Genomic DNA, 21,073 nt, shown 5'->3' on the forward strand with positions numbered 1-21,073 from the left:
ACTGCCGTGTGTAACTGCCATGTGTAACTGCCAGGACACTTAGACAGAGATGACTTCTGTCGTCGTGCCCCCCTGCACGAGTGCCTTCCCCATATGCTACATCTAAATTTATAGGGGAGTAGGTGCTCAGATCTAGGCCTAATTAAGCTCGTTCAGCTATTAATCAAATCAACTAGACACATGAGGTGAAAAGCTCTGCAGAGATAAACAAACAAACTAGCAGGTCTGGATGATCATAAAACTTAACAACGATCAAACACTTTGACAAAACTTTGAGATAACATTAGACTATATAGCAAGACAGGAAAGCAGAGTTATATACCATCAAATACAAGTTTCAGCTTTTTGAAATGCAGCATAAGACCTGATAGAACAGCAGGATTGTGAATGCAGTTGTGGGTGTGATTGGTGTATAAGACACGATATAACAGCAGGATTGTGAATGCAGTTGTGGGTGTGATTGGTGTATAAGACACGATATAACAGCAGGATTGTGAATGCAGTTGTGGGTGTGATTGGTGTATAAGACACGATATAACAGCAGGATTGTGAATGCAGCTGTGGATGTGATTGGTGTATAAGACACGATATAACAGCAGGATTGTGAATGCAGTTGTGGGTGTGATTGGTGTAGAAGACACGATATAACAGCAGGATTGTGAATGCAGTTGTGGGTGTGATTGGTGTATAAGACACGATATAACAGCAGGATTGTGAATGCAGTTGTGGGTGTGATTGGTGTAGAAGACACGATATAACAGCAGGATTGTGAATGCAGTTGTGGGTGTGATTGGTGTATAAGACACGATATAACAGCAGGATTGTGAATACAGTTGTGGGTGTGATTGGTGTATAAGACACGATATAATAGCAGGATTGTGAATGCAGCTGTGGATGTGATTGGTGTATAAGACACGATATAACAGCAGGATTGTGAATGCAGCTGTGGATGTGATTGGTGTAGAAGACACGATATAACCGCAGGATTGTGAATGCAGCTGTGGATGTGATTGGTGTATAAGACCTGATATAACAGCAGGATTGTGAATGCAGCTGTGGATGTGATTGGTGTAGAAGACACGATATAACAGCAGGATTGTGAATGCAGCTGTGGATGTGATTGGTGGAGAAGACCTGATATAACAGCAGGATTGTGACTGCAGCTGTGGATGTGATTGGTGTATAAGACACGATGTAACTCAGGGAGAGAACAAGGAATGATTGGAGTTGTTGGTCTGGGTTTGGTTTCCTCGGCCTCCTTATAATTTGCCGCTTTCTAGAACAGTCTATAAACTTGTAATTCGATATGTGACACTTCGCGGCCTCGCGCTCGTCTGCTTTGTATATGAGCTCGGTAATTGCAGAACGGAGAAGTCTCTTAGACGCACATTTGTGTCTTCGATTTGCTGGGGTAGATACAGGGAGAGTAATACAATTCCTGTTATTACAGATGTGGAGTCTATAGAGGAACCCACAGGAGACTCCGATCCATTACATGGCGGCCTCAGAGCCGAGCGTCCAATCAATAGTCCGCCCTGTAACGGCTGTCGCTCCCCTATACCGAGGCGTCGAGTCTCACCACGTCATGTAAGGACCAGATAAAACATGGAGAAGTCGGAGCAGAGATCGGATTCACTTCTGCGTCGTCTTCCTGCACCGGGCACGATCCGCGCACGTCCCGGGATCACATTGTTTTACGTCACATGGAGATTTTTAGTGTGGAAATTGGCAACTTGCAAACATTCCCACCAGCAACGCCATGCAGGTCTGCTAGACGGGGGTCCGAGCTCTGAGACCCAGGACGAGAGTTATGTGACCCCCGACCCTCCTCACCAGACGTAGCTCACTCCATTCTGTCCTATGGGGGTTATGTAAACAGCCGAGCCGCGAACACCCCTGTAACTCCTGCGACCACTTTCACCAGGAGGAGGGGAGACCCCGTTCTGGGATTGGTAGGACTAATAGATCTGGGACCGGCGTCCATCAGACATTTGTGACATATCCCGTAGATAACCATATAGAGGAGTATGTGCATCACAAATAACGGGAGGGATTATCGCTAGGACCCCAGTGACGATGACAATGAAGGAGACGCGGAGCTGATTTAGCGCGGCAGCCCCTTCACCGTTTTCCCTGCATAGAGGCGCTCCTGCCACCCGCGGCCACACCGCCCCTCTAGTCAAGCCAATGGTGCCAGCTACAGCTCCCTGCACAGTCGGTGGTCGGTGCCGCTAGCTGTGCAGAAAACTTAGGGGCTGCCATGATAAACCAGCGCTGCAGCCCCTTCGTGCTCGGGATCGGTGGGAGACCCAGAAGTCGAATTCCAATTATCAGGAAGCAATATGCCATTAGTTTGTATGATGGGAATTACCCTTTAAAGCGGCTGTATGAACTTAGAAGGCAGGCTTTGCTTTTTTGTACCCAGAAACAGCACCTCTCTTATCCATGGGCTGTACCTGGTATTGCAGCTTAGAATATTGAATAATGCTTAGTCATCCGTCTGCTATGCTGTGTCCTCAGTATGTTCAGACGAGGGCCGAGAGAGGGGGGGCACGAGGGCCGAGAGAGGGGGGGCACGAGGGCCGAGAGAGGGGGGGCACGAGGGCCGAGAGAGGGGGGGCACGAGGGCCGAGAGAGGGGGGGCACGAGGGCCGAGAGAGGTGGGGCACGAGGGCCGAGAGAGGGGGGGCACGAGGGCCGAGAGAGGGGGGGCACGAGGGCCGAGAGAGGAAGGGCACGAGGGCACAGAGAGAGGAAGGGCACGAGGGCACAGAGAGAGGAAGGGCACGAGGGCACAGAGAGAGGAAGGGCACGAGGGCAGAGAGAGAGGAAGGGCACGAGGGCAGAGAGAGGGCGGGCACGAGGGCAGAGAGAGGGCGGGCACGAGGGCAGAGAGAGGGTGGGCACGAGGGCAGAGAGAGGGCGGGCACGAGGGCAGAGAGAGGGCGGGCACGAGTGCAGAGAGAGGGCGGGCACGAGTGCAGAGAGAGGGCGGGCACGAGGGCAGAGAGAGGGCGGGCACGAGGGCAGAGAGAGGGCGGGCACGAGGGCAGAGAGAGGAGGGGCACGAGGGCAGAGAGAGGAGGGGCACGAGGGCAGAGAGAGGAGGGGCACGAGTGCAGAGAGAGGGCGGGCACGAGGGCAGAGAGAGGGCGGGCACGAGGGCAGAGAGAGGGCGGGCACGAGGGCAGAGAGAGGAGGGGCACGAGGGCAGAGAGAGGAGGGGCACGAGGGCAGAGAGAGGAGGGGCACGAGGGCAGAGAGAGGACGGGCACGAGGGCAGAGAGAGGACGGGCACGAGGGCACAGAGAGGAAGGGCACGAGGGCAGAGAGAGAAAGGGCACGAGGGCAGAGAGAGGGGGCACGAGGGCAGAGAGAGGGGGCACGAGGGCAGAGAGAGGAAGGGCGCGAGGGCAGAGAGAGGAAGGGCACGAGGGCAGAGAGAGGAAGGGCACGAGGGCAGAGAGAGGAAGGGCACGAGGGCAGAGAGAGGAAGGGCACGAGGGCAGAGAGAGGAAGGGCACGAGGGCAGAGAGAGGAAGGGCACGAGGGCAGAGAGAGGGGGCACGAGGGCAGAGAGAGGAAGGGCACGAGGGCAGAGAGAGGAAGGGCACGAGGGCAGAGAGAGGAAGGGCACGAGGGCAGAGAGAGGAAGGGCACGAGGGCAGAGAGAGGAAGGGCACGAGGGCAGAGAGAGGAAGGGCACGAGGGCAGAGAGAGGAAGGGCACGAGGGCAGAGAGAGGAAGGGCACGAGGGCAGAGAGAGGAAGGGCACGAGGGCAGAGAGAGGAAGGGCACGAGGGCAGAGAGAGGAAAGGCACGAGGGCAGAGAGAGGAAGGGCGCGAGGGCAGAGAGAGGAAGGGCGCGAGGGCAGAGAGAGGAAGGGCACGAGGGCAGAGAGAGGAAGGGCACGAGGGCAGAGAGAGGAAGGGCACGAGGGCAGAGAGAGGAAGGGCACGAGGGCAGAGAGAGGAAGGGCACGAGGGCAGAGAGAGGGGGCACGAGGGCAGAGAGAGGAAGGGCACGAGGGCAGAAGGAGGTCGGCTACATCTGTAACTTTAGGCCATTACTCGGCTTTCTCAGAATCCTAAATGTTCTTATTGAGACCTCCCATATTTGCCATTGGAACGTCGCAAACAATAATGTCCTAAATCAGGGACTGGTAACGCGTTCTGACATTGCGCTGACGGAGCTGTACATACAATGCTGCTATTTGTACATGTGTCGGGGTATCGGGGTCCTCACCTCAGACACTCGCCATCGCGCTGAGGCTTCTCACTGACGGACAGTTTCTCAGCTTCCAGACCCTTCGTGACCCCGGCGGCCGCACTGATCTCCTTGTCCAGACCTGAGATATAAGGGAGATGCTGGAGGCTGTGCTGGCGGTGTGAGCGGAGCTCCGTGATCGGGGGGATCGGGGATCGCTGACACTTTACCTCTCAGAGTCTCCTGGAACGCACGTAGTTCTCTCTGGATCACGTTCCTCTGCCGATGAAGAGCGTTTAGATGGATGTTTTCACCTCTTTGTGTTTCTATTTCTAGGGGAGAAAATAAACAAAAGCAGAACAACGGTAGAGATAGAGCAGCGCAAACCGGCAAACAGGCGGCGTCTACAGAATTAGTGGTGGGTAATCGGAGGAACCAAAACAACATTTATAAATAAACCCCAAGAATAGACACCTAAGTGTACGGAAATATGACGGCCTCGTGGAGGGACCCGTGTCCCTAAAAACTCTGCAGGACATACTGTGATTTCTGTATCAGCCCCTCACAAGTCTATGACAGTAATACTACAGACCTTACCGAGGAACCCTAAAAATACTACAGACCTTACCGAGGAACCCTAAAAATACTACAGACCTTACCGAGGAACCCTAAAAATACTACAGACCTTACCGAGGAACCCTAAAAATACTACAGACCTTACCGAGGAACCCTAAAAATACTACAGACCTTACCGAGGAACCCTAAAAACACTACAGACCTTGTGTGTGCGTGTGGGTATACATAGTGTGTGTGTGTGTGTGTATACTGTGTATGTATAGTGTGTCTGTGTGTATACTGTGTATGTATAGTGTGTGTGTGTATATATAGTGTGCGTGTGTATATATAGTGAGTGCGAGTGTATACTGTGTATGTATAGTGTGTGAGTGTATACTGTGTATGTATAGTGTGTGTGTGTATACTGTGTATGTATACTGTGTATGTATAGTGTGTGTGTGTGTGTGTATGTATAGTGTGTGTGTGTATACTGTGTATGTATAGTGTGTGTGTATACTGTGTATATATAGTGTGTGTGTGTGTATACTGTGTATGTATAGTGTGTGTGTGTGTATATATAGTGTGTGCGTGTGTATACTGTGTATGTATAGTGTGTGTGTGTGTATACTGTGTATGTATAGTGTGTGTGTGTATACTATGTATAGTGTGTGTATACTGTGTATGTATAGTGTGTGTGTGTATGTGTGTATACTGTGTATGTATAGTGTGTGTGTGTGTGTGTGTGTGTGTGTATACTGTGTATATATAGTGTGTGTGTGTGTGTATACTGTGTGTGTATATAGTGTGTGTGTGTATACTGTGTATGTATAGTGTGTGTATACTGTGTATGTATAGTGTGTGTGTGTGTGTGTATGTATAGTGTGTGTGTGTATACTGTGTATGTATAGTGTGTGTATACTGTGTATGTATAGTGTGTGTGTATACTGTGTATATATAGTGTGTGTGTGTATACTGTGTATGTATAGTGTGTGTGTGTGTGTATATATAGTGTGTGCGTGTGTATACTGTGTATGTATAGTGTGTGTGTGTGTATACTGTGTATGTATAGTGTGTGTGTGTATACTATGTATAGTGTGTGTATACTGTGTATGTATAGTGTGTGTGTGTATGTGTGTATACTGTGTATGTATAGTGTGTGTGTGTGTGTGTGTGTGTGTATACTGTGTATATATAGTGTGTGTGTTGTGTGTGTATACTGTGTATATATAGTGTGTGTGTGTGTGTGTATACTGTGTGTGTATATAGTGTGTGTGTGTATACTGTGTATGTATAGTGTGTGTGTGTGTATACTGTGTATATTTAGTGTGTGTGTGTGTATACTGTGTATGTATAGTGTGTGTGTATGTATAGTGTGTGTGTGTGTATACTGTGTATGTATAGTGTGTGTGTGTATACTGTGTATATATAGTGTGTGTGTGTTGTGTGTGTGTATACTGTGTGTATATGTGTGTATACTGTGTATGTATAGTGTGTGTGTGTGTGTATATTTAGTGTGTGTGTGTATATTTAGTGTGTGTGTGTATACTGTGTATGTATAGTGTGTGTGTATACTGAGTATATATAGTGTGTGTGTGTGTATACTGCGTGTATATATAGTGTGTGTGTGTGTGTATACTGTGTATGTATAGTGTGTGTGTGTATACTGTGTATATATAGTGTGTGTGTGTGTATACTGTGTATATTTAGTGTGTATGTATAGTGTGTGCGTGTGTGTGTGTGTGTGTGTGTGTATGTATGTATAGTGTGTGTGTGTGTATTGTGTGTGCATACTGTGTATGTATATTGTGTGTATACTGTGTATATATAGTGTGTGTGTGTGTGTATGTGTGTATGTATAGTGTGTATATATATATATAGTGTGTGTGTGTGTATAGTGTGTGTATATATATATAGTGTGTGTATACTGTGTATGTAGTGTGCGTTTCTTTCCAGGCACTACATGTTTAACCAGCACCAGCAGAAAATCTCTAGAAGTCGTCGGCTCATTACAAAGGTTGTCCAGGATTACAATGATATAACGGCTTTTATGCAGAAACAGCGCCCCCACCGGTCCGTGGGCTGTGTCTAGTATTGCAGCTTTGCTCAATTGAAGTGAATGGATGGGAGCCGTGACACCAGACACAACCAGACAGGTGTGGAGCCGTTTTCGCAGGTAAGTAGCCGTGTTTTTCTAATCCTGGACAACCCCTGTAGCCGCCTTACATTTCAGATAGCGGTCGGCCGGCACCAATTCCTCCCGACCCCCTAGAATAGGGAAAAGTAGTAAATCCGCTGTCAGACTCCCCTGCAGCAGCTCATCTCATTGCAAACACAAAGATTGGGGATGTTATAATGCAGCACGCCCGGCCCTGCCCTCCCCCAACATCTGCCATCGAGTCGGGATGCCGTCATATATATTAGATGGTCGGCCGTTCCCGTATAAATCATCGGGGTCACCCCAACATCTCATGTGTATGACCATCTTAAGGCCCATAACAGGTGCGATATTAAGGAAGAGACGGATGGCGGGACACCGGGGTCACCCACCACATCCCAGCACGGCGGCCGCCTCCTCCAGACTCCGGCCTTCATCTTCAGCGCGTTCCCTCAGCAGCTCCTTCCTGTTCACCGTTAACCCGTAATTATTATTATAATCCAGAACTTCCTCCATGAACTTCTCCTCCTCCGAGACGATCTCGTCCTTCACCTCTCGCTAAGAAAAATGACACCGATCATCCGTGAGAACATGGGGGGGGCACAAACTTCCGTAGACTTTGTCCGGTCTCATTTTTGTCAGGCAATAACACCACAAATCCAGTCACCAGTTACTTTCCGCCTGATCATTTTCAGTGGATTTACAGCAGAGAAAAATTATGTAGTCAATTTCCCAAAATAAGTTTGCGTTCAGAGCGCAGCGTTACGAGGGTCCTGCTGCGGGCGGCACCGCGGGCAAATTTACAGCAAAGTCTAAAAAACGTGGATTGTGCCGTGGATTCGCTGGGGATTTGCTCCTAAAACCGAGAGACTTTGGTTTTGTTAAGCGCAGCCGCATGTGTTGTTCTGCACTAGGTCACAGATTTCTAGCGCAGAATCCACATCGCCACAAAAATCCGCCACATTTGAACGGGGGCGCGCTGATTAAGATCTGCAGCGTGCCCTAAAATGACTCATTTATAAGGGGGTGTCTGTGGAGAGTAACCCCCCCCCCCCCCTGTAACCGGTTATTCAGTGACCACTTTATTTATTTTTTAATTTTAACCAAGTCAAACCATCACCCGGGAACCGCCGAGTCAAAAACAAAGGAGTTGACGGATCCATTTTTCTATTGGAGCAGATCGAGGACGCGGCAGGATGGATGCCCACTCCTCCTACATTATTGATGGATGGGAAGTGTCTGGAGTCATGTACATAGCAGAGCCCGGAGCGCGCAGCCAGTATGGCAGAGCAGTGCGAGATGACACTGGCGCCAGGCGCTGTCAGGTGCCACGTGTATGAAGGTATTCTCAGCAGTACATATGGAGTCTGATGCAGCGACCCACAATTTGTTTTCTGTCGGGTTTGTACGGAGGGAGAGTAGCGGTCGCATGCACTGGTGCGGCCGCTGCACGAGCCCTAACCAAGGATTTCTACAAATACAAGAAAAGTAAAGCAGAGCAGAGTGTGCCGGAGGCGACATTGTCCTGTCTGCCGCATCTCTACACCGCGTTCCAAATTATTATGCAAATTTTATCTTTGGCTGATTTTCCTAAATAGTCGATGCCAATGACAGTCACTATAATCTTCACCATCAACCGCTGGAGGATAATGAGAATTTTATTGAACAAACCTCCTAATTTTGTTTCACATTATTATGCACCACAGACATCAAAACATTGTACAGATTGTAAAGAGACTAAAATGGTCATTTGTAGAATTTGCAGCATCAGGAGGTCATATTTACAGACATCAAAAGCTCTTTCAATCCAAAAAAACCTTACCAGGACAAGTTACATGTTACACAGGACCCTTCTCTGATATCACCTGCACAGGACATGTTACACAGGACCCTCCTCTGATATCACCTGCACAGCACAAGTTACATGTTACACAGGACCCTCCTCTGATATCACCTGCACAGGACATGTTACACAGGACCCTCCTCTGATATCACCTGCACAGCACAAGTTACATGTTACACAGGACCCTTCTCTGATATCACCTGCACAGCACAAGTTACATGTTACACAGGACCCTTCTCTGATATCACCTGCACAGCACAAGTTACATGTTACACAGGACCCTCCTCTGATATCACCTGCACAGCACAAGTTACATGTTACACAGGACCCTTCTCTGATATCACCTGCACAGCACAAGTTACATGTTACACAGGACCCTCCTCTGATATCACCTGCACAGGACAAGTTACATGTTACACAGGACCCTCCTCTGATATCACCTGCACAGCACAAGTTACATGTTACACAGGACCCTTCTCTGATATCACCTGCACAGGACAAGTTACATGTTACACAGGACCCTCCTCTGATATCACCTGCACAGGACAAGTTACATGTTACACAGGACCCTTCTCTGATATCACCTGCACAGCACAAGTTACATGTTACACAGGACCCTCCTCTGATATCACCTGCACAGCACAAGTTACATGTTACACAGGACCCTTCTCTGATATCACCTGCACAGGACAAGTTACATGTTACACAGGACCCTCCTCTGATATCACCTGCACAGCACAAGTTACATGTTACACAGGACCCTTCTCTGATATCACCTGCACAGCACAAGTTACATGTTACACAGGACCCTTCTCTGATATCACCTGCACAGCACAAGTTACATGTTACACAGGACCCTTCTCTGATATTACCTGCACAGCACAAGTTACATGTTACACAGGACCCTTCTCTGATATCACCTGCACAGCACAAGTTACATGTTACACAGGACCCTTCTCTGATATCACCTGCACAGGACAAGTTACATGTTACACAGGACCCTCCTCTGATATCACCTGCACAGGACCAGTTACATGTTACACAGGACCCTTCTCTGATATCACCTGCACAGCACAAGTTACATGTTACACAGGACCCTCCTCTGATATCACCTGCACAGGCCAAGTTACATGTTACACAGGACCCTTCTCTGATATCACCTGCACAGCACAAGTTACATGTTACACAGGACCCTTCTCTGATATCACCTGCACAGCACAAGTTACATGTTACACAGGACCCTTCTCTGATATCACCTGCACAGCACAAGTTACATGTTACACAGGACCCTCCTCTGATATCACCTGCACAGGACAAGTTACATGTTACACAGGACCCTCCTCTGATATCACCTGCACAGCACAAGTTACATGTTACACAGGACCCTTCTCTGATATCACCTGCACAGCACAAGTTACATGTTACACAGGACCCTTCTCTGATATCACCTGCACAGCACAAGTTACATGTTACACAGGACCCTCCTCTGATATCACCTGCACAGGACAAGTTACATGTTACACAGGACCCTCCTCTGATATCACCTGCACAGCACAAGTTACATGTTACACAGGACCCTTCTCTGATATCACCTGCACAGGACAAGTTACATGTTACACAGGACCCTTCTCTGATATCACCTGCACAGGACAAGTTACATGTTACACAGGACCCTCCTCTGATATCACCCGCACAGCACAAGTTACATGTTACACAGGACCCTTCTCTGATATCACCTGCACAGGACAAGTTACATGTTACACAGGACCCTCCTCTGATATCACCTGCACAGCACAAGTTACATGTTACACAGGACCCTCCTCTGATATCACCTGCACAGGACAAGTTACATGTTACACAGGACCCTCCTCTGATATCACCTGCACAGCACAAGTTACATGTTACACAGGACCCTCCTCTGATATCACCTGCACAGCACAAGTTACATGTTACACAGGACCCTTCTCTGCTATCACCTGCACAGCACAAGTTACATGTTACACAGGACCCTCCTCTGATATCACCTGCACAGCACAAGTTACATGTTACACAGGACCCTTCTCTGATATCACCTGCACAGCACAAGTTACATGTTACACAGGACCCTTCTCTGATATCACCTGCACAGCACAAGTTACATGTTACACAGGACCCTTCTCTGATATCACCTGCACAGCACAAGTTACATGTTACACAGGACCCTTCTCTGATATCACCTGCACAGGACAAGTTACATGTTACACAGGACCCTTCTCTGATATCACCTGCACAGCACAAGTTACATGTTACACAGGACCCTTCTCTGATATCACCTGCACAGGACAAGTTACATGTTACACAGGACCCTTCTCTGATATCACCTGCACAGCACAAGTTACATGTTACACAGGACCCTCCTCTGATATCACCCGCACAGCACAAGTTACATGTTACACAGGACCCTCCTCTGATATCACCTGCACAGCACAAGTTACATGTTACACAGGACCCTTCTCTGATATCACCTGCACAGCACAAGTTACATGTTACACAGGACCCTTCTCTGATATCACCTGCACAGCACAAGTTACATGTTACACAGGACCCTTCTCTGATATCACCTGCACAGCACAAGTTACATGTTACACAGGACCCTTCTCTGATATCACCTGCACAGCACAAGTTACATGTTACACAGGACCCTCCTCTGATATCACCTGCACAGCACAAGTTACATGTTACACAGGACCCTCCTCTGATATCACCTGCACAGCACAAGTTACATGTTACACAGGACCCTTCTCTGATATCACCTGCACAGCACAAGTTACATGTTACACAGGACCCTTCTCTGATATCACCTGCACAGGACAAGTTACATGTTACACAGGACCCTCCTCTGATATCACCTGCACAGCACAAGTTACATGTTACACAGGACCCTTCTCTGATATCACCTGCACAGCACAAGTTACATGTTACACAGGACCCTCCTCTGATATCACCTGCACAGCACAAGTTACATGTTACACAGGACCCTTCTCTGATATCACCTGCACAGCACAAGTTACATGTTACACAGGACCCTCCTCTGATATCACCTGCACAGCACAAGTTACATGTCACACAGGACCCTTCTCTGATATCACCTGCACAGCACAAGTTACATGTCACACAGGACCCTTCTCTGATATCACCTGCACAGCACAAGTTACATGTTACACAGGACCCTTCTCTGATATCACCTGCACAGCACAAGTTACATGTTACACAGGACCCTTCTCTGATATCACCTGCACAGCACAAGTTACATGTTACACAGGACCCTCCTCTGATATCACCTGCACAGCACAAGTTACATGTTACACAGGACCCTTCTCTGATATCACCTGCACAGCACAAGTTACATGTTACACAGGACCCTCCTCTGATATCACCTGCACAGCACAAGTTACATGTTACACAGGACCCTCCTCTGATATCACCTGCACAGCACAAGTTACATGTTACACAGGACCCTCCTCTGATATCACCTGCACAGGACAAGTTACATGTTACACAGGACCCTCCTCTGATATCACCTGCACAGCACAAGTTACATGTTACACAGGCCCCTCCTCTGATATCACCTGCACAGCACAAGTTACATGTTACACAGGACCCTCCTCTGATATCACCTGCACAGAACACGTTACATGTTACACAGGACCCTTCTCTGATATCACCTGCACAGGACAAGTTACATGTTACACAGGACCCTCCTCTGATATCACCTGCACAGCACAAGTTACATGTTACACAGGACCCTCCTCTGATATCACCTGCACAGCACAAGTTACATGTTACACAGGACCCTTCTCTGATATCACCTGCACAGCACAAGTTACATGTTACACAGGACCCTTCTCTGATATCACCTGCACAGCACAAGTTACATGTTACACAGGACCCTTCTCTGATATCACCTGCACAGCACAAGTTACATGTTACACAGGACCCTCCTCTATCACCCGCACAGCACAAGTTACATGTTACACAGGACCCTCCTCTGATATCACCTGCACAGGACAAGTTACATGTTACACAGGACCATTCTCTGATATCACCTGCACAGCACAAGTTACATGTTACACAGGACCCTCCTCTGATATCACCTGCACAGCACAAGTTACATGTTACACAGGACCCTCCTCTGATATCACCTGCACAGGACAAGTTACATGTTACACAGGACCCCTTCTCTGATATCACCTGCACAGCACAAGTTACATGTTACACAGGACCCTTCTCTGATATCACCTGCACAGGACAAGTTACATGTTACACAGGACCCCTCCTCTGATATCACCTGCACAGGACAAGTTACATGTTACACAGGACCCTTCTCTGATATCACCTGCACAGGACAAGTTACATGTTACACAGGACCCTTCTCTGATATCACCTGCACAGCACAAGTTACATGTTACACAGGACCCTTCTCTGATATCACCTGCACAGCACAAGTTACATGTTACACAGGACCCTTCTCTGATATCACCTGCACAGCACAAGTTACATGTTACACAGGACCCTTCTCTGATATCACCTGCACAGCACAAGTTACATGTTACACAGGACCCTTCTCTGATATCACCTGCACAGGACAAGTTACATGTTACACAGGACCCTCCTCTGATATCACCTGCACAGCACAAGTTACATGTCACACAGGACCCTTCTCTGATATCATCTGCACAGGACAAGTTACATGTTACACAGGACCCTCCTCTGATATCACCTGCACAGCACAAGTTACATGTCACACAGGACCCTCCTCTGATATCACCTGCACAGCACAAGTTACATGTCACACAGGACCCTCCTCTGATATCACCTGCACAGCACAAGTTACATGTTACACAGGACCCTTCTCTGATATCACCTGCACAGCACAAGTTACATGTTACACAGGACCCTCCTCTGATATCACCTGCACAGCACAAGTTACATGTTACACAGGACCCTTCTCTGATATCACCTGCACAGCACAAGTTACATGTTACACAGGACCCTTCTCTGATATCACCTGCACAGGACAAGTTACATGTTACACAGGACCCTTCTCTGATATCACCTGCACAGCACAAGTTACATGTTACACAGGACCCTCCTCTGATATCACCTGCACAGCACAAGTTACATGTTACACAGGACCCTTCTCTGATATCACCTGCACAGGACAAGTTACATGTTACACAGGACCCTTCTCTGATATCACCTGCACAGCACAAGTTACATGTTACACAGGACCCTCCTCTGATATCACCTGCACAGGACAAGTTACATGTTACACAGGACCCTCCTCTGATATCACCTGCACAGCACAAGTTACATGTTACACAGGACCCTTCTCTGATATCACCTGCACAGCACAAGTTACATGTTACACAGGACCCTTCTCTGATATCACCTGCACAGGACAAGTTACATGTTACACAGGACCCTCCTCTGATATCACCTGCACAGCACAAGTTACATGTTACACAGGACCCTCCTCTGATATCACCTGCACAGGACAAGTTACATGTTACACAGGACCCTTCTCTGATATCACCTGCACAGCACAAGTTACATGTTACACAGGACCCTCCTCTGATATCACCTGCACAGCACAAGTTACATGTTACACAGGACCCTTCTCTGATATCACCTGCACAGCACAAGTTACATGTTACACAGGACCCTTCTCTGATATCACCTGCACAGCACAAGTTACATGTTACACAGGACCCTTCTCTGATATCACCTGCACAGCACAAGTTACATGTTACACAGGACCCTTCTCTGATATCACCTGCACAGCACAAGTTACATGTTACACAGGACCCTTCTCTGATATCACCTGCACAGGACAAGTTACATGTTACACAGGACCCTTCTCTGATATCACCTGCAGAGGACAAGTTACATGTTACACAGGACCCTCCTCTGATATCACCTGCACAGCACAAGTTACATGTTACACAGGACCCTCCTCTGATATCACCTGCACAGCACAAGTTACAAGTTACAAAGGACCCTCCTCTGATATCACCTGCACAGCACAAGTTACATGTTACACAGGACCCTCCTCTGATATCACCTGCACAGCACAAGTTACATGTTACACAGGACCCTCCTCTGATATCACCTGCAAAGGACAAGTTACACAGGACCCTCCTCTGATATCACCTGCAAAGGACAAGTTACACAGGACCCTCCTCTGATATCACCTGCACAGCACAAGTTACATGTCACACAGGACCCTTCTCTGATATCACCTGCACAGCACAAGTTACATGTTACACAGGACCCTTCTCTGATATCACCTGCACAGGACAAGTTACATGTCACACAGGACCCTCCTCTGATATCACCTGCACAGCACAAGTTACATGTTACACAGGACCCTTCTCTGATATCACCTGCACAGCACAAGTTACATGTTACACAGGACCCTCCTCTGATATCACCTGCACAGCACAAGTTACATGTTACACAGGACCCTTCTCTGATATCACCTGCACAGCACAAGTTACATGTTACACAGGACCCTTCTCTGATATCACCTGCACAGGACAAGTTACATGTTACACAGGACCCTTCTCTGATATCACCTGCACAGCACAAGTTACATGTTACACAGGACCCTTCTCGGATATCACCTGCACAGCACAAGTTACATGTTACACAGGACCCTTCTCTGATATCACCTGCACAGGACAAGTTACATGTTACACAGGACCCTTCTCTGATATCACCTGCACAGCACAAGTTACATGTTACACAGGACCCTCCTCTGATATCACCTGCACAGCACAAGTTACATGTTACACAGGACCCTTCTCTGATATCACCTGCACAGCACAAGTTACATGTTACACAGGGCCCTTCTCTGATATCACCTGCACAGCACAAGTTACATGTTACACAGGACCCTTCTCTGATATCACCTGCACAGCACAAGTTACATGTTACACAGGACCCTTCTCTGATATCACCTGCACAGCACAAGTTACATGTTACACAGGACCCTTCTCTGATATCACCTGCACAGCACAAGTTACATGTTACACAGGACCCTTCTCTGATATCACCTGCACAGCACAAGTTACATGTTACACAGGACCCTTCTCTGATATCACCTGCACAGCACAAGTTACATGTTACACAGGACCCTTCTCTGATATCACCTGCACAGCACAAGTTACATGTTACACAGGACCCTTCTCTGATATCACCTGCACAGCACAAGTTACATGTTACACAGGACCCTTCTCTGATATCACCTGCACAGCACAAGTTACATGTTACACAGGACCCTTCTCTGATATCACCTGCACAGCACAAGTTACATGTTACACAGGACCCTTCTCTGATATCACCTGCACAGCACAAGTTACATGTTACACAGGACCCTTCTCTGATATCACCTGCACAGCACAAGTTACATGTTACACAGGACCCTTCTCTGATATCACCTGCACAGCACAAGTTACATGTTACACAGGACCCTTCTCTGATATCACCTGCACAGCACAAGTTACATGTTACACAGGACCCTTCTCTGATATCACCTGCACAGCACAAGTTACATGTTACACAGGACCCTTCTCTGATATCACCTGCACAGCACAAGTTACATGTTACACAGGACCCTCCTCTGATATCACCTGCACAGCACAAGTTACATGTTACACAGGACCCTTCTCTGATATCACCTGCACAGCACAAGTTACATGTTACACAGGACCCTCCTCTGAGATCACCTGCACAGGACAAGTTACATGTCACACAGGACCCTTCTCTGAGATCACCTGCACAGGACAAGTTACATGTTACACAGGACCCTTCTCTGATATCACCTGCACAGCACAAGTTACATGTTACACAGGACCCTCCTCTGATATCACCTGCACAGGACAAGTTACATGTTACACAGGACCCTTCTCTGATATCACCTGCACAGCACAAGTTACATGTTACACAGGACCCTTCTCTGATATCACCTGCACAGCACAAGTTACATGTTACAAAGGACCCTCCTCTGATATCACCTGTACAGCACAAGTTACATGTTACACAGGACCCTCCACTGAGATCACCTGCACAGCACAAGTTACATGTTACACAGGACCCTTCTCTGATATCACCTGCACAGCACAAGTTACATGTTACACAGGACCCTCCTCTGATATCACCTGCACAGCACAAATTACATGTTACACAGGACCCTCCTCTGATATCACCTGCACAGCAAAAGTTAGATGTTACACAGGACCCTCCTCTGATATCACCTGCACTGGACAAGTTACATGTCACACAGGACCCTCCTCTGATATCACCTGCACAGCACAAGTTACATGTTACACAGGACCCTTCTCTGATATCACCTGCACAGCACAAGTTACATGTTACACAGGACCCTCCTCTGATATCACCTGCACAGCACAAGTTACATGTTACACAGGACCCTCCTCTGATATCACCTGCACAGCACAAGTTACATGTTACACAGGACCCTCCTCTGATATCACCTGCACAGCACAAGTTACATGTTACACAGGACCCTCCTCTGATATCACCTGCACAGGACAAGTTACATGTTACACAGGACCCTTCTCTGATATCACCTGCACAGCACAAGTTACATGTTACACAGGACCCTCCTCTGATATCACCTGCACAGCACAAGTTACATGTTACACAGGACCCTTCTCTGATATCACCTGCTCAGGACAAGTTACATGTTACACAGGACCCTTCTCTGATATCACCTGCACAGCACAAGTTACATGTTACACAGGACCCTCCTCTGATATCACCTGCACAGCACAAGTTACATGTTACACAGGACCCTTCTCTGATATCACCTGCACAGCACAAGTTACATGTTACACAGGACCCTTCTCTGATATCACCTGCAAAGGACAAGTTACACAGGACCCTCCTCTGATATCACCTGCACAGCACAAGTTACATGTCACACAGGACCCTTCTCTGATATCACCTGCACAGCACAAGTTACATGTTACACAGGACCCTTCTCTGATATCACCTGCACAGGACAAGTTACATGTCACACAGGACCCTCCTCTGATATCACCTGCACAGCACAAGTTACATGTTACACAGGACCCTCCTCTGATATCACCTGCACAGCACAAGTTACATGTTACACAGGACCCTTCTCTGATATCACCTGCACAGCACAAGTTACATGTTACACAGGACCCTTCTCTGATATCACCTGCACAGCACAAGTTACATGTTACACAGGACCCTCCTCTGATATCACCTGCACAGCACAAGTTACATGTTACACAGGACCCTTCTCTGATATCACCTGCACAGGACAAGTTACATGTTACACAGGACCCTTCTCTGATATCACCTGCACAGGACAAGTTACATGTTACACAGGACCCTCCTCTGATATCACCTGCACAGCACAAGTTACATGTTACACAGGACCCTCCTCTGATATCACCTGCACAGCACAAGTTACATGTTACACAGGACCCTTCTCTGATATCACCTGCACAGGACAAGTTACATGTTACACAGGACCCTTCTCTGATATCACCTGCACAGGACAAGTTACATGTTACACAGGACCCTTCTCTGATATCACCTGCACAGCACAAGTTACATGTTACACAGGATCCTTCTCTGATATCACCTGCACAGCACAAGTTACATGTTACACAGGACCCTCCTCTGATATCACCTGCACAGGACAAGTTACATGTTACACAGGACCCTCCTCTGATATCACCTGCACAGCACAAGTTACATGTTACACAGGACCCTTCTCTGATATCACCTGCACAGCACAAGTTACATGTCACACAGGACCCTCCTCTGATATCACCTGCACAGCACAAGTTACATGTTACACAGGACCCTCCTCTGATATCACCTGCACAGCACAAGTTACATGTTACACAGGACCCTTCTCTGATATCACCTGCACAGCACAAGTTACATGTTACACAGGACCCTCCTCTATCACCCGCACAGCACAAGTTACATGTTACACAGGACCCTCCTCTGATATCACCTGCACAGGACAAGTTACATGTTACACAGGACCATTCTCTGATATCACCTGCACAGCACAAGTTACATGTTACACAGGACCCTTCTCTGATATCACCTGCACAGCACAAGTTACATGTTACACAGGACCCTCCTCTGATATCACCTGCACAGCACAAGTTACATGTTACACAGGACCCTCCTCTGATATCACCTGCACAGGACAAGTTACATGTTACACAGGACCCTTCTCTGATATCACCTGCACAGGACAAGTTACATGTTACACAGGACCCCTTCTCTGATATCACCTGCACAGCACAAGTTACATGTTACACAGGACCCTTCTCTGATATCACCTGCACAGGACAAGTTACATGTTACACAGGACCCCTTCTCTGATATCACCTGCACAGCACAAGTTACATGTTACACAGGACCCTCCTCTGATATCACCTGCACAGCACAAGTTACATGTTACACAGGACCCTCCTCTGATATCACCTGCACAGGACAAGTTACATGTTACACAGGACCCTTCTCTGATATCACCTGCACAGGACAAGTTACATGTTACACAGGACCCTTCTCTGATATCACCTGCACAGCACAAGTTACATGTTACACAGGACCCTTCTCTGATATCACCTGCACAGCACAAGTTACATGTTACACAGGACCCTTCTCTGATATCACCTGCACAGCACAAGTTACATGTTACACAGGACCCTTCTCTGATATCACCTGCACAGGACAAGTTACATGTTACACAGGACCCTCCTCTGATATCACCTGCACAGCACAAGTTACATGTTACACAGGACCCTTCTCTGATATCACCTGCACAGCACAAGTTACATGTTACACAGGACCCTTCTCTGATATCACCTGCACAGCACAAGTTACATGTCACACAGGACCCTCCTCTGATATCACCTGCACAGCACAAGTTACATGTTACACAGGACCCTCCTCTGATATCACCTGCACAGCACAAGTTACATGTTACACAGGACCCTTCTCTGATATCACCTGCACAGCACAAGTTACATGTTACACAGGACCCTTCTCTGATATCACCTGCACAGCACAAGTTACATGTTACACAGGACCCTCCTCTGATATCACCTGCACAGGACAAGTTACATGTTACACAGGACCATTCTCTGATATCACCTGCACAGCACAAGTTACATGTTACACAGGACCCTTCTCTGATATCACCTGCACAGGACAAGTTACATGTTACACAGGACCATTCTCTGATATCACCTGCACAGCACAAGTTACATGTTACACAGGACCCTTCTCTGATATCACCTGCACAGGACAAGTTACATGTTACACAGGACCCTCCTCTGATATCACCTGCACAGGACAAGTTACATGTTACACAGGACCCTTCTCTGATATCACCTGCACAGCACAAGTTACATGTTACACAGGACCCTTCTCTGATATCACCTGCACAGCACAAGTTACATGTTACACAGGACCCTCCTCTGATATCACCTGCACAGCACAAGTTACATGTTACACAGGACCCTTCTCTGATATCACCTGCACAGCACAAGTTACATGTTACACAGGACCCTTCTCTGATATCACCCGCACAGCACAAGTTACATGTTACACAGGACCCTCCTCTGATATCACCTGCACAGCACAAGTTACATGTTACACAGGACCCTTCTCTGATATTACCTGCACAGCACAAGTTACATGTTACACAGGACCCTCCTCTGATATCACCTGCACAGCACAAGTTACATGTTACACAGGACCCTCCTCTGATATCACCTGCACAGGACAAGTTACATGTTACACAGGACCCTTCTCTGATATCACCTGCACAGGACAAGTTACATGTTACACAGGACCCCTTCTCTGATATCACCTGCACAGCACAAGTTACATGTTACACAGGACCCTTCTCTGATATCACCTGCACAGCACAAGTTACATGTTACACAGGACCCTCCTCTGATATCACCTGCACAGGACAAGTTACATGTTACACAGGACCCTTCTCTGATATCACCTGCACAGCACAAGTTACATGTTACACAGGACCCTCCTCTGATATCACCTGCACAGCACAAGTTACATGTTACACAGGACCCTCCTCTGATATCACCTGCACAGCACAAGTTACATGTTACACAGGACCCTCCTCTGATATCACCTGCACAGCACAAGTTACATGTTACACAGGACCCTCCTCTGATATCACCTGCACAGCACAAGTTACATGTTACACAGGACCCTTCTC

The 21,073-nt window shown here is 47.8% G+C and overlaps 1 protein-coding gene across 1 annotated transcript in view; it reads right to left on the minus strand.

Annotated features, from left to right (window-relative positions):
• The window catches only part of CCDC172 (coiled-coil domain containing 172), a 52,440-nt gene that overhangs the window by 13,502 nt on the left and 17,865 nt on the right, over positions 1 to 21,073 (minus strand). Inside the window, exons 4-6 of the mRNA XM_075842739.1 lie at positions 7,310 to 7,475; positions 4,438 to 4,539; positions 4,247 to 4,349 (exon numbers count right to left, since the gene is read on the minus strand). Coding sequence (XP_075698854.1) covers positions 4,247 to 4,349; positions 4,438 to 4,539; positions 7,310 to 7,475 — 371 coding nt within the window. The remainder of the gene's footprint in view (positions 1 to 4,246; positions 4,350 to 4,437; positions 4,540 to 7,309; positions 7,476 to 21,073) is intronic.

The sequence above is a fragment of the Rhinoderma darwinii genome, chromosome 11, assembly GCF_050947455.1.
Source record: "Rhinoderma darwinii isolate aRhiDar2 chromosome 11, aRhiDar2.hap1, whole genome shotgun sequence".
Lineage (NCBI taxonomy): Eukaryota > Metazoa > Chordata > Amphibia > Anura > Rhinodermatidae > Rhinoderma > Rhinoderma darwinii.